Below are 14,739 nucleotides of genomic sequence, written 5' to 3'. Positions count from 1 at the left end.
GGGCGGCGGGCATGGGGACGGCGAGCACGGGGGCGGCGCAGGTGAGGTGAGGAAGAGAGAGAGAGGAGAGAGAGAGATGGGTGGAGCGCAGGGAACGGTCGTATTTTGGTTAGGTTTAATTTCTCTGCCGTCTGCTAGCAGACGGCAAAGAGCGTAACTAGTGGGATGGGGCCGAGGGGAAACGGCCGTTAGGTTGGGTAATTTCATTATCGTCCGCTAGCGGACGGCAAATAAAATGGCCGTTAGGTGGTTCTCATTCGTGGGCCACCCTCCCTCTTTGCCGTTCGCTAGCAGACGGCAAAGCTTCTTTACCATTTGTTAGCAGATGGCAAAGAGCAGGCTGATGGCAAACATAATCTTTGCCATCTGCCTGTTCTTTGTCGTCAGCTTTCTGTCAGCTGATGGCAAAGACCTTCTTTGCCGTCATCTAGCTGATGACAAAGATCCTGATTCCAGTAGTGAAGGGCATTGATAGGGACCTCAATCCAAAGGAAAAAATCCTTATCGGATTTTCCTTGGCCTTTTCACTGTCACTATCGATGGTCTTGCTGGGATCCATGCTCTCTTGATTAGACTAAGATGGACACATTCACACGAAATAAAAAAATTAGGCAGAAGCAAATGTTGTCACAATGATATAATCAATCAAATATCAAAGAATACTACCTCAGAAACTCTCTCGTGAACTACTTTGAAGAGTAGAGACATAAAGAGAGAAGAATGTGTGAGGGGAGAAGAGAGGGGGAGAAAGGGAAATTATGCGGAAGTTGTGGGGGAGTGGGGGAAGTGGGAAAACTAAACTGTCGTTTACACATAAATCCTCGCTACACGCGGTTGCACAAAATCATCTGCTTCCCAATGTTGTTTCTTCGCGCGCACTCCTGTCGGGAAACATAGTAGAAAACAAAAAATTGCCCTACGAACACCCAAGAACTATATGAAGATGCATAACGGGTTGTGATCAACGATCGTTACCGACTCCAGAGTGCAGCAGTAGTAGACGAGTTGGTGTAGATAATACTTGAAGTCCCTCAAACGTCGATGACGATCCCATGAACCCCCCTTGAACGATCCCTCGAACGGAAGACCGAAAGCATGGCCTCTCTACTTGATTACAAGCGTACAGTCTTCATGATCCGGAAGCACTTGGCCGTCCAGAGCTAATCGTCGGCGGAGAATTAAAGGGAGGCGATTAGGACAACACTGGGCTTCTAATTATGAGGATTAGAGGTGGCTAGGTCTAGCTCTAATTAGTCAACTAGGACCAACTAGAACTAGATCAACTAGAGGAGGCTCCAAAATTTGTGTTGCAATAGGGTGGAAAAGCTCTAGTATATATAGGTCAGGAGGGGAGAAGAGGGCAGCCACCAAGGGAGGAAAGCCTCCATTGGTGCGCCAGCCAAGGGGGTGGGAGTAGGACTCCCACCCCTAGTGAAGGGTGGCACTTCCCCACTTTCATTGGACGATTTGTGGTAGTATATTTTGATGATATACTAATTTATAGCAAATCTTTGAAGGAACATTTGGAACATTTACGTGTTGTTTTCATTGCTCTATGTGATGCACGTTTATTTGGTAACCTCGGTAAGTGCACCTTTTGCACCGTCCGAGTATATTTTCTTGGCTATGTTGTTAATCCACAACAAATTGAAGTTGATAAAGCCAAGATTCAAGCTATTGATAGTTGGCCGCAATCCAAAATGGTCACACTAGTGAGGAGTTTTCTTGGCCTTGCTGGTTTCTATAGGTGTTTCGTGAGAGATTTCAGCACCATTGCTGCACCTCTCAATGAGCTTACAAAGAAGGATGTGCCTTTTGTTTGGGGTACCGCAAAGGAAGAAGCCTTCTTGTTATTGAAACATAAGTTGACACATGCTCCATTACTCCAACTTCCTGATTTTAATAAGACTTTTGAGCTTGAATGTAATGCTAGTGGAATTGAATTAGGAGGTGTGTTATTACAAGATGGCAAACCTGTTGCATACTTTTTTGAAAAATTGAGTGGGCCTAGTCTGAATTATTCTACTTACGATAAGGAATTATATGCTCTTGTTCGGACTTTGGAAACATTGCAACATTATTTATGGCTCAAAGAATCTGTTATTCATTCTGATCATGAATCTTTGAAACACATTAAAAGTCAAGCAAAACTGAACCGTAGACATGCTAAATGGGTTGAATTCATTGAGACTTTTCCTTATGTCATTAAACACAAGAAGGGTAAAGAAAATGTTATTGATAATGCTTTGTCTCGTCGTTATACTATGTTTTCACAACTTGACTTTAAACTGTTTGGTTTAGAGACCATCAAAGATCAATATGTGCATGATGCTGAATTTAAAGATGTATTGCAGGATTATAAAGAAGGGAGAACATGGAACAAGTTCATCATTAATGATGGATTTGTATTTCGTGCTAACAAGCTATGCATTCCAGTTAGCTCCGTTCGTCTTCTGTTGTTGCAGGAGGCGCATGGAGGAGAATTAATGTGACACTTTGGCGTCAAGAAGACGGAGGTCATACTTGCTACACATTTCTTTTGTCCAAAGATGAGACGGGACGTTGAGCGTTTTGTTGTTCGCTGCACTACATGTCAAAAAGCTAAGTCATGACTAAATCCTCATGGTTTATATATGCCTTTGCCTGTACCTACTGTTCTATGGGAGGATATATCTATGGACTTTATTTTAGGTTTACCTCGAACAAAGAAGGGGAGGGATAGCATATTTGTTGTCGTGGACAGATTTTTGAAAATGGCACACTTCATACCATGTCATAAAAGCGATGCTGCTGCTAATGTTGCTGATTTGTTCTTTCGTGAAATTATTCGCTTGCATGGTGTGCCAAATACTATTGTTTTAGATCATGCTACTAAATTTCTTAGCCACTTTTGGAGATGTTTATGAGCTAAGTTGGGGACTAAACTGCTTTTTAATACTACTTGTCACCCCCAAACTGATGGACAAACTGAAGTAGTCAATAGAACATTGTCTACTATGCTTAGAGATGTTTTAAAGAATAATAAGAAAATGTGGAAAGAACGCTTGCCTCATATTGAATTTGCTTATAGTCGTTCATTGCATTATACTACTAAGATGTGCCCTTTTGAAATTGTGTATGGTTACCTACCTCGTGCACCTATTGATTTGTTGCCTCTTTCATCTTCGGAGAAGGTTAATTTTGATGCTAAACAACATGCTGAATTGATCTTAAAAATGCATGAGTTAACTAAGGAAAACATTGAGCGTATGAATGCTAAATATAAACTTGCTAGAGATAAGGGTAGAAAACATGTTGTGTTTACACCTGGAGATCTTGTTTGGTTACATTTGGGTAAGGATAGATTTCCTGATTTGCGCAAATGAAAGCTAATGCCACGTATGGTCCTTTTAAGATGTTAGAGAAAATAAATGATAATGCATATCAACTTAAGCTGCCTGCAGATTTTGGGGTTAGTCCCACTTTTAACATTGCAGATTTGAAGCCTTATTTGGGTGAGAAAGATGAGCTTCCGTCGAGGACGACTTCATTTCAAGAAGGGGAGGATGATGAGGACATTAATACCATTTTTACACCCACGGCCCCTGCTGCTATACATACTGGACCAATTACTAGAGCTCGTGCACGCCAATTAAATTACCAGGTACTTCCGTTTCTTGGTAATGATTCTAATGTTCATGAGAATATGATGCTACCTAAATTGGATACATTTGTTTTGCTTACAAATGAAGTGCCTAGCTTGGAGAAGGATGGACATTTGAGCAAGAACAAGCATGGAGATGATGGTATGCGCAAGGGGAACAATAATGGAGTTTCAAGTGATGATTTCAGGACTTTGAAGCCACTGTAATGAGTGCATGAAGGCTTGGATGAAATATACAAGATGTCACTTCACAAATTTCGTTCAGAGGCTATTATAGGTGTTGCGTCACCTTATTATTGGGACATGCCCTTGTAATTTTGAAATACGTGAGTATAGGATGTTTTTTAGAGTCCGTATGTGTGGGGAAACAAGAGTTAGGGTTGGTTTCGGACCCCTCCTCCAAGGGCCACGAAATTCCCCCCTCTTCCTCCATATATACAGTTCTTAGGGCGCCGTTTAGACTTTGGGTTTTGTTTAGATTAAAAGTTTGCCATAGCTACAACTTCCGTACTTCGTTTGTGTCCAACAATCAGACCAAGACGTCACAGAACCTCACCTTGATCAATAAAGCTTTCATCTTATATTCGCAATATCCAGATTGCAATCTCAGTTTCTTGCTTGTTCTTCGTTTGCTTGCAGGAAATAGACCCTCGTGGTTAGGTTGATCGTGCTCCGACGTGGTCAATAACCCTTCGGAAGTTGGTTTAGTAATTGTTAAGGTGCGGCGTCTTCGCACGTTCGTAGTCAGATCGTTAAAGTCAACTCCGGCAGAAAATGATAGCCATCTCATCGAAACATCGAGACACCCTCGCCTCTATCAGTTAAATAATTTTAACATATTATTTTTGTGCAAACTTAATCTATAGTGCACGGTCCATTTTTCTTTCATACCAGCGGCGATCCGTATGTACACCCATTAAAACTAGACTGGGAGGGAAAAGATCATTAACCATGCATGTACACCTTTGAAAAACCTTGTGGAGAAAACAAAATATTTTTCATCTTATTCCGAGCGAGTGTGTATGGGCGAGAGAGAGAGGCCTCACCACATTCAAACACGTTGAGGCCACCGTCGGCAACACAAAATGTCATGTCATGTGAAAATAAAGGACATGGACCTACTAGCGTTTTGGGGCATGGTTATTGGGTTAAGAGTATGTGTTATTTTCCCTCCTGTTGCAACGTACAGACTCTTTCGCTAGTATATGACCATAGGCCTTTTTGCAAGTCTAAATGTTGCAGCGGGGGCGTCGAAAAGGAACAACGCCAACTATAGAGGGAATATTTGAAATGTGGGGGTTCTATATGATCTTTACTACTGTACTAAATCAATGACAATTAATATGAATAGGAGGGAGTAGATGTTTTTTTCCGCGATCTGTCAAGAAATTTTCTAGCAAAAATCGCATCATTTAAGGTTACGAAGAAAAAACGTGTAAGTATACAAGCATGTGCATTCAAAATTCAAAATTAAAACATGATTATTTGCGAACTGTATAAAAATCAACAAATGACCAAACTTCATTGTAAGTTTTATAACTTGTTGTGAAAGAACTGCCTCATGAAAGGGTGGCTACTGCTTCGCTACCATGACCGAGCCCACTAGCGAACAGGATCGCTTTATCCGTTGATGGGGCTTTCTCCCTTTGGATGAATCGGCGTCGGCTGGTATGATTTTGAGAAGATATGATGGGTGTGTGATCTTTATGGCCTACCGTTGTCTATTTAATTGTAACGATGCACTAGAGGCATAGTTACACGCGCCAATGCAAGTTATGGCTCTGGCAGTCCAACACACTAACTTCCCGGTCATCGTTCAATCTGATTCTTGGGAGGCACTTTCGGCTTTGACTGGAGACAGCCTATCCCGGTCGGCATATGGTCATTTAGTTGCTGAAATCAAGCATCTTATAGTAGAGAAGGAGTTTATTTCACTAAAGATTAAATGTGAGCAAAATAAGGTAGCAGATCGATTGGCTTTTATAGTCGTATGGAGAGTAATAGTGCTGTGTGGCTAGATATAGGTCCGCCCCGTATAGAGGAACTTTTGCCTCTCAATTGTAACCTTAATCATTTGGAATAAAACTCTTTTACCCTCGTAAAAGAAAGAACCGCCTTATGATTTTTGCACAGTTTGCAAATCGTATCTTTAAGCTTCAACTTTTACATGAGCATTATCGTGTCCATTCTCTACATGCATAGTTTTATTTTTATTTTTCAAAATTCCAATGATGTCACTTGCTAAAATTTGGAGACGAGAGCATGTGAACCCAGGTCCAGACCATGACTTTGCCGGCATCAGCCGGCGGTGTCCTACCGCCACGAGACCGTTGCTCCGCTTCAGCACTACAACTCTGCACAGCCGCCCACCCAATCTACAGTTCTACACGTGAGATCGTTCAAACACATAAAGTATGGCAAACACTCTTTTGCTAGCACGATGATCTGTGTATCCGGAAATAATTCTGTCACATGGACAAAATTCAGAAACAATTATTGGTGCCTGCTACCCTGACAGACAAATTCTTAGCATTACCAGACAACTAACTTCACCATGACAGCTTTGCTATGGGGAACCAGAAACCACATTAGGGAGTACCATTTAATTTTAAAACGAGCTCCGAGATTCCGTCAGATAAACTAATCCAGCAATTAAATACTATAAACGATGGGTTCAAGAATCATGACCAGGGAGATGCCGACTGTTGAGATCCAAATGACATATTTTACAACGGAGAAGATACCAATGGCGAGCCTAGATCATGGATTGGTTGGCTCCATGACAGACATAACTAAAGTATGTAGCAACTTGCATCACATGGATCCATTTTCTTTCACCGGACAACAGCAGGAGCTAGGAAGCATCACCCTGACAGGCTATCCTAACCAACCAACTTCCTTCCTTCCTGATCTGAAATGTAAGAAAATGGATGTAATTAATTAAAGAAGTTGCAAGAGGAAATTGTTACCTGCTATTGCAGCAAAGATGGGGAATGAAGATAACTGGCTGTAACATCAAGCACTATGCAATGGATATCATTACCAAAAAAGTAGAATGCACTTACATAAGAGGTGAGCAAACAAGAAAGGAACGTGTGCAGCTGTTGAATTCATAGAAGTGTCGTCCTAAAAGGGCTTGTGTAACAGGGTGGCTAATGACATTAAAAATTGTATCAGGGAAGAAGCCAATATGCAGAGTATCAGGGGATAGGGTCTAGGCATTTCGCTCAATCAATTAGTTCAATGTGTTCATTTGACAGAATAATCAAAGTGCTAGATTCTCACGTTCTTGAAAAAGGGTATCTAATTGGTAAGATTAAATACGCCTTTCCTTTTCTGAGTGGAAGATTAAGTGACGACTAGCACTAGGAACTAATGAAGGGTGACAACTACAAAGATGCAGCCACACACAAAAAAGAATTGATATAAAAATGTATTGAGGGAGAAGAATTATGCATTCAACAAAGATGAACTGAACAGAACCCGTCAAAAAGATGAACTGAACAGAATGGCATATTTGATAGGTTGCTTCTTCTTCTATGACGTAAGATATACACTAAACTTCGTGGCATAATGAGATGAGGTGAATTCAAGCATAAACAGTGTACCTATCTGGTAATAAGTTCTTGCAGTCCAGATTCTACATCCATCTCTTTGTAGCTTTATTCCGTGAATCTTGGTGACTTTGTCTTCTAGTCTTTTTAAAGTCTCCATTAGAGGATAAAAGTTGCTTCTGTCTACCAACCAAACTTGTTTCCACTTTCGGATTTAAACATTTCTCTTTGAGTGGGGCAGTCGAGCGCACTGATGATTTTGCTGGAGGAAGAGATGTTTTTCGCACTGATACTCTAGAGCTTCCTGTGGATTCACAGTCTCCGGGAGTGCCGTCAGTGGGCTGCACATTAAGGCATTCTCTCGTTGTTACAGGAGACTCAGAATCCGATGATGATGGGCTAGTGCTACTCATATCATATAAAATATTGCTTGACATCACTGGGAGTTCAGAGCAGGCTGTATTTAAGTTGACAGAAGATGCTCTTTTAGCCCTTGTTAGTTCAACAACCTATTGTTATCAAACAAAAGACACGAGAAGTCAGCATTTGACCTGAAAAAAAATAATTTACAAATAACAATGTACACACAGTAGAACCTAGAATAACTGCTTACCATCTGCTTCAGAGCTGACATGTCTTTCTTCAGTTTGGATATCACCATGTTTTTCCTTTTGAGAATATCCTGCAGCTCTGCAATTCTCTACACACAAAAAGAGAAAAATATTGTAAGAATATGCCACCCACAAAGTAGCATGCAAGCATTGAGATAAGACATACCTTGGCATCAGCAGTGCTAGATGTATGTGCAGCTGCAGTCAGTTCCTTTATAATTGCATCCTTCTCTTCACATTCCTTCTGAATGTTATACAACTCTTGTTCTGCTGCCAGTGAACTTAGCTGGATATAATTTACAAGCGTCATCACTAAGAATGATGATAAGAGCACATTTGACATTAGCATAAACAATGCATATGCCATGGAAACATGGAGGTGTATATGACCAGCACAAACTATAATCATAAACGAATATAAACACAAAATAGATACTTCCGCCACGGAAAAGTACATTCTTAGTTACCTGATTGTCCCCGCTTAAATGATTATCCACAGAGGATACGACACTCCAAATGTCTGAGAGATCCGACATCCGGCGCTCCTCATGATCCACAAGACTTACACTAGTCCTATCAACTACATCGCTCTTTGCATCATCCATTCCACAGAAATCCTGCACATTTGTCCAGCATAAGAGAATATAAGGGAGACAAAAGCAACTCTGGGAGCATACTCTTTGTAAACATATACCTTTGTCTTGTAAGGAGTAGCAGCAGTCACCAGCTGTGAGCACGCACAGCATCTGGTTCCCTCCTCATCCATTAGCTTCTTGCTGCTTACCAACTCAACCTTTTCACTCTGGGTGGAAATGAAGCTGTCGCACTTGACATATTGCTGTTGCAGGGAGTGCATCTCGGACAACAGATCATCCAGCTTCTGCTGCATGCTTTGCAGCACCTCATCCTGCACAACGAAAACATTATTTTGTTGTTCACTTGTACTGCTGATTCAACACGCTAATTTTTTTTTAAAAAAATTGCTAGAATACAAATGTGCACCGTCTTAGTGGAGGTGGAGATCTCATATAATAACTCGTTTAAACAGCAGAAACTTATACAGGCACTTGATAGCATTGGGTGGCCACTGTGTATCCAAATAAGATCGAAACGGAAGAGATGAGAAGAAGCAAACCCTGAAATGAATCAATCGCTGGAGCTGCTCGATGCGGCGGGCCGCGTGGGAGCGGGAGGAGGCGGCCGCCACGGTGGCGACGAGGAGGACGCGGTGCATCGGGCTGAAGAGCTCCCACGCCGTCGCCTCGTCCGACGGGAGGCCCGGCGCGGCCGCATCAGCGGACGCCGCCTCCTCGGCGCCGACGAGGCGGCCCTGGAGGGAGACCCACGCGTGGCGCCGCGGGCTCGCCGGCTCACGGAAACGGCTCGAGAGGGCGCATCGGCGCCGGGAGGACGACGAGGAGGAGCGAACGGACACGCGGGACGGAGGCGGCTCCGGGGGCGGGGTCGCCTCGCCGGCGGCGGGGGCGGGGGCGGGGGCGGCGACCATGGAGACGTGACGCGTTTCGATTTTGGGATTTTTCCGGCTGTGTTTGGGGCTTTGGGCGGGTGGCTTCGGGAAAGTGGTTTTCGAAATGCCAAGTTGAAGCGACGTGTGTAACGGGCGAATCTTTGTAGATCCGGCCCATGAGTTCAGTCCCTGTAAAGGCCCAATCAAAATGTAACAGGGCCTGGTACTAACACCAGTTGGGCCTTATTTGACGTCCCTCCGTCTCCCAGGCCGAAATAGTCAGACGGCACGCCGATGGAACAACCGCAAGCAGCCATGGCGTCGGAGGCCGGCGCCGGCGTCGACGCCGACGCGTACCGCATCCGGCCGCTCGAGCTCGGCGACCTCTCCAAGGGCTTCTGCGACCTCCTCGCGCAGCTCTCCCCCTCCGCGCCCCTCACCGAGGACTCCTTCCGCTCCCGCTTCGCCGAGCTCGCGGCCCTGGGCGGCGACCACCTCGTCCTCGTCGCCGAGGACGCCGGCACGGGCCGCATCGCCGCCGCGGGGGCGGTTCTCGTGGAGCGCAAGTTCATCCGCCGCTGCGGCACCGTGGGGCACGTGGAGGACGTGGTGGTGGACGCCGCGGCGCGCGGCCGGGGGCTCGGGGAGCGCGTCGTCCGCCGCCTCGTGGAGCACGCGAGGGCGAGGGGGTGCTACAAGGTTATACTGAACTGCACTCCGGAGCTGAGGGGGTTCTACGCCAAGTGCGGATTCGTGGAGAAGAACGTCCAGATGGGGCTCTACTTCTGATCTAGGTTCAGCCTTCTCGGATGGATCTCTCCCTGGTGATGTTTTCTAGCTGTTGCCTGTATCTGTATCTATGAAACGTGACGGAATAATTTGCGCTTTTATGGTTTGCTCTCAATTAGTTCAAAGATTTATGTTATCTGTCAATCCTTGCTGCTTTTGCATGAACTGGTAGTGATCGATATGGGTTGCACTGATAACTACTACCAGGTCAAAATGTTCCGCATTTTTTGTTATTCTGATGAACACAGCTTGTTGAAGTTGTATTGAGATGATTACATCCAAATATCCAGTCTCAGGCTTGCAGATAATTTTCCCTTGAAAATACTAAAAGTAATCTTGGAACCTCGGGGAAAAAAGTTATGTTGTAACATCATTTTGATTACACGTTTGCATTGGTAAAACAAAGAATACTACGAAATAAGAAAGCAAATCATTTCTAACTGTGTTTGGACACTGGTGAGATTGTAAAAAGGGGAAGGGCTGAATATTTGGGGAGAAGGCGGACTATTTTAGCATCTGTTGAATGTGTGACTTAACAGGACATCGATTTTAGTGAATGAAGATTATTTTTACCAGAAACTCATGGATGGATGTGTTTTATTTTTCGAACTGTTATCTGTCAATCCTTGCAACTGGTATTGTTGGCTACGCATGCTGGAGCCGTATTTTGATATTTCACTTGAAGGTACTAAAAGTAATCTTGGAACAGCAGGAAAAAAAGTTATGTAACAACATTTTTATTACACATTTGCACTGGGAAGATTAAGAATACACAATAAGAAAGCAAATTATTTTAGCTGTGTTTGGACACTGTTGAGATTGTAAAAAGTGAAATGGCTGAATATTTGAGGAGAAGACAGACTATTTTAGCATCTGTTGAATGTGTGACTTAACAGGACATCGATTTTGGTGAATGAAGATTATTTTAACAGAAACTCATGGATGGTGGAATTAATGTTCACTGCGGCAAAAAAAAGGTACATGTGGAACTGTAATTGTCCGTTTTATTTTTGGTATTGTTTAGAAGATGTGGTGATCTGTTCAAGGTATTTGCATATGCACAGTTCTAAAATGAAGATGGGTTACTGATAAATGAGTTTTTAAGGTGCCTGTGAAATTTGCTATAGAATAGTATGTCTGCAAAACGTGCTATAGAATAGTATGTTTTTCTGCATGTACTTCTGTTTACTTATCATGTTTACTATGTTAGGGATACTTCATTCTTTGTCACACTGCACTATTCTTCTTTTGATGAAATTTTCCTATAGCATTGTTTTGTGATTATGTAAATGAATATGCTAGTCATCTAAATTTTTGCAATTCAACTTCTAGTGACAAAATTGTACAGTTTGAATCTCAAGATGGCCTTCTACCATCCTTTGGCACTCATCTTTCCCCACCACCAAAAAAGGGAAAAGAAAAACTTTTGGCACTATTTGAGTTGGAGGATGGTGTTACTGTGTTAGGGTGGTTGGTGCACAAAAGTTGAAATTCTTGCTATGAATGCTCCAATCACTTAGAGGGGAGCCTTGGCGCAGCGTTAAAAGGGTTCGAGTCTTGGAAACAACCTCTTGCAGAAATTCTGGGGAAGGTTATGTACAAAAGACCCAAAGTGGTCGGACCCCTCCCGGTACCCTTCGCAAGCGGGAGCTGCGTGCACCTGGCTGCCCTTTTTTAATGCTCCAATCACTTAGAACCCACCGAGTCATTCGTATGGGCTGCTCAATTCCGAATGTTGTGTGAATGAAATTTCGATGACAAATGGTTAAACTTGACGTTTACAAGATTTATGGATGGTACATTCATAACGAGTACTCATTTTACCTCTCTTTGGAAGTGGCATTTCCACTGTTACTCTATCTCTTTTCGTGAGTGCTCTTTGCTTTTTGTGCAAGTGGTGGATACATATACAGCTACCTTGGCAGAAGATGTTCTTATAACAGTTAAGCCCATCTGCAAACCTTTGCATCCTTTATGGGCGCTTGTACTGGAAGCTTCAAAACTTTCAGACCATGCAATATTCAGTTACAACAACCCGGCACTTTTGCTTCAGATTCAGAAAGTGTTCAGCTCAATCCTTCTGGTTAGAACCTTCACTTCTTTATTTTTAGACTTCACTTGATCTATCACTCATGCTGACCCATGACGGGGAGCTAGATTATTTCATCCACAGTAACTCATTCTTTGATTTCGTTCTCAGCTATGCTGGCGGTCTTTTTAAAGAAGGTGGCCATATCTTGTTAGATGAGGTCGGAAACAGTACGATGATTTCTGTATCGCCCTGTGCTGTACTAGTGTCTGGTGGGTAGTCAGAACTGAGAAGGGCCGAGCCTGAAGAAAGTCCTAGTGGTAGATGAATATTCTGCAGTTGACTCGCATATACCTGTGTGAGTAGTGGGAAGGGCAAGTTGACAGCAGTCCTAGGAAGGGTAAGGTGCAACAGTGGGACTGGGACTATATCTGAGTAAGTAGTGCGAAAAATCCCGCTCGACGCTGACGCCGGGTGCTGGTGCCTAGTGGATCCCTGAATCAGCTTGTGCTGTATTGCTTCCTTTTTACCTACTCTTATTTCTGAAAATGGACTGATCTGACTGTTTGTCATAGAACTCATAGTACGTCCAGCTGATGATCTTCTCTGTAAACAGGCGGTGGTTTTTGAAATTCAGAGAGTGTGGCTGACTGGAAGAGTATAATATATAATATATATTATCGTTGAAAGCTCGGAAATGAAAATTTTCCTAGAGCAAAGCTTCTGGAATCCATACTTACTCGCTCTTTTCTGGTTATAATGCTGTTTCAGAAAATTGCGCGCTTTGGTCCTGCCATGAAGTCGGCGCGAGTGCGGAGCAAGATCCTGCCATGGAGCAGGATCGCATGGAAGAAGATGAGGTTGGTCTGCACTCTGCACAGGATCTTGAGGGCTTTCACATGGAGGATCCCCATGGTGGAGGGAGGCATTATTGACGAACTGCGCAGGTACTGGCTGCATCTTGGCCCAATCGCCGTGATCCATCCATCCAGATCTGCGTGACAGCTTCCTTCCTTGCCCAATCAAGGCTGAGGTATCTTCATGTGGCCGTCCCTCCCTTTTGTGCCGCCAAAGCTGCACAGTAGTACATTGTATCCCGCGATGATCCGGTGTACAGTACCTAGTGGCGTGCCGACTTTTAACTGGATTCCACTCTTGTTGCAGTGCTTTGCTCGATCATCACCTTTGTTTCTCTGAACACGCTCGTGCCGTTTTACCCATTTGTGCGTACAGTCGACTCTTATCGAGGCGGTACCATGTGTCTATTTCGGGCCAAACCTATCCCTATCCGATCACCGTTCCCACTCCTTGAAAGACTGCTAGGTGCGATGCAGTGGGATCGATGTACTGACCACGGCACCTTCTTGAGCCTGGACAAGAGACAACGCACGGGATCATTGTCGTGTGATATGTAGGGGCTGATGATTAGCCCGTGACCTCGCCGTAGCAGAGTGCTAAACGGGAGCACAAGTACAATTCCCTCTAATCAGAACAGCAAATGCTATAATCAATTGCTCATGCACCAAACCGGCACTTGGGCCTTTTTTTTTTTGAGAAATGCATTTGCTGTTGCTTGATTAGAACATTCGGAGATGACGCTTTTGGCCCGATTGGACAGCCTACCAACGTCCACCCCACTCGGATCGAGCGGTGCATGTTAGCTCAGGCCTCAGGCCTCAGCCTGACCGACGCCGTGGAGCGGGGCCGCCGGCGCGCCAAACGTACGTCGGTCCGTCGCCCACCTCCGTACGCCGTACGTTGAAAAACCGGGCAGAGCTAACATGCGCGCCGGCCGCCGAGCAGACAACAACACAGTGACGGGAGAGAGCGCATCCAAGGGAAGCTCGCTTGAGCCATCCATCAATGGCGCTGGACCGCGGCGCAGAACCCCCATTACGGCGCGCCGGACGCCGTGGTCCTCCGGCGTCTCCCTGCCCCTGCCCGGGGAAGCCTCGTCCTCGCGGAGGAGGGAGGGACCAGATCGAGCCCGGACGCGACACTCTTGGCACACTCACTCCTCGCTGCCAATGGCAATGCTCCATGTTGCTCAGCAGCGTCCCTCCGTTACGTGGTGGCAGTACCGCAGTGCATGCAAGATGCGACGTAGGAGTAGGTTGGTGCCGACGTGCCGTACGTCGTGGATCGGTGGCTGGCTCGTCGGCGTAGCGCAAAGGCAGGACTGCAGAAAGCCTCTCTCGTCCGTACGTGCGGATGGGGATGGCACGTACTGTAGCTCGTATCAGGTCGATCGGGACGCGACCGGCCGGAGAAGAGATCGTTCAGCTAGCTAGCATGGCCTCCACTCCACACGGTTGCTATGTTGTACTATTATTATACGAGGAGATCGGTCCGAAAATTCCACTGCTACTTAACCAACCACTATGTGCTCTCCGCTCCGGCACGTAAGTGCGGCGGGGAGGGCACTGTACTTACGCTTCCGCTGAGTCTGGCTCTTCTTGACTAGTCGTGCGGGGGTACGGGCGCATGTACGTGCGTGTGACGACCCGAATTTAACGGCCAATTAAGCCTCGCTTACACTTTCAAGGTACAGAACCTCACGTTACGTTCGGTGCTGGGAGCCTTAACTAAAAGATGGACCAGAGCAAGAGCTAGTTGAAAAAAGAGTTAATACCACTATTCATACA

General features: G+C 44.9%; 2 protein-coding genes across 3 annotated transcripts; one reads left to right on the top strand and one right to left on the bottom strand.

Annotated features, from left to right (window-relative positions):
* Positions 1-6,231: 6,231 nt before the first annotated feature.
* Positions 6,232-9,318, bottom strand: LOC119310826. The gene is made up of 7 exons (XM_037586448.1): positions 8,944-9,318; positions 8,503-8,715; positions 8,276-8,425; positions 7,975-8,094; positions 7,811-7,897; positions 7,252-7,706; positions 6,232-6,554 (listed from the first exon to the last, which is right to left on the bottom strand). The coding sequence occupies exons 1-6, from the start codon at positions 9,313-9,315 to the stop codon at positions 7,284-7,286; spliced, it is 1,365 nt and encodes a 454-aa protein (XP_037442345.1). The 5' UTR covers positions 9,316-9,318; the 3' UTR covers positions 6,232-6,554; positions 7,252-7,283.
* Positions 9,319-9,566: 248 nt separating this feature from the next.
* Positions 9,567-13,286, top strand: LOC119310825 (glucosamine 6-phosphate N-acetyltransferase 1-like). 2 transcript variants are annotated; one of them, XM_037586447.1, is made up of 2 exons: positions 9,567-11,042; positions 12,866-13,286. In XM_037586447.1, exon 1 carries the CDS (start codon positions 9,571-9,573, stop codon positions 10,063-10,065), a length of 495 nt encoding a protein of 164 aa, XP_037442344.1. In that variant the 5' UTR covers positions 9,567-9,570; the 3' UTR covers positions 10,066-11,042; positions 12,866-13,286. The 2 variants fall into 2 exon arrangements, with proteins under 2 accessions (XP_037442344.1, XP_037442343.1); XM_037586446.1 differs by having other exon boundaries at positions 9,567-12,148; positions 12,266-13,286.
* The last annotated feature ends 1,453 nt before the right edge of the window (positions 13,287-14,739 follow it).

This window comes from Triticum dicoccoides, chromosome 5B, assembly GCF_002162155.2.
Source record: "Triticum dicoccoides isolate Atlit2015 ecotype Zavitan chromosome 5B, WEW_v2.0, whole genome shotgun sequence".
Lineage (NCBI taxonomy): Eukaryota > Viridiplantae > Streptophyta > Magnoliopsida > Poales > Poaceae > Triticum > Triticum dicoccoides.
This window is presented reverse-complemented; position numbering and strand designations above follow the sequence as displayed.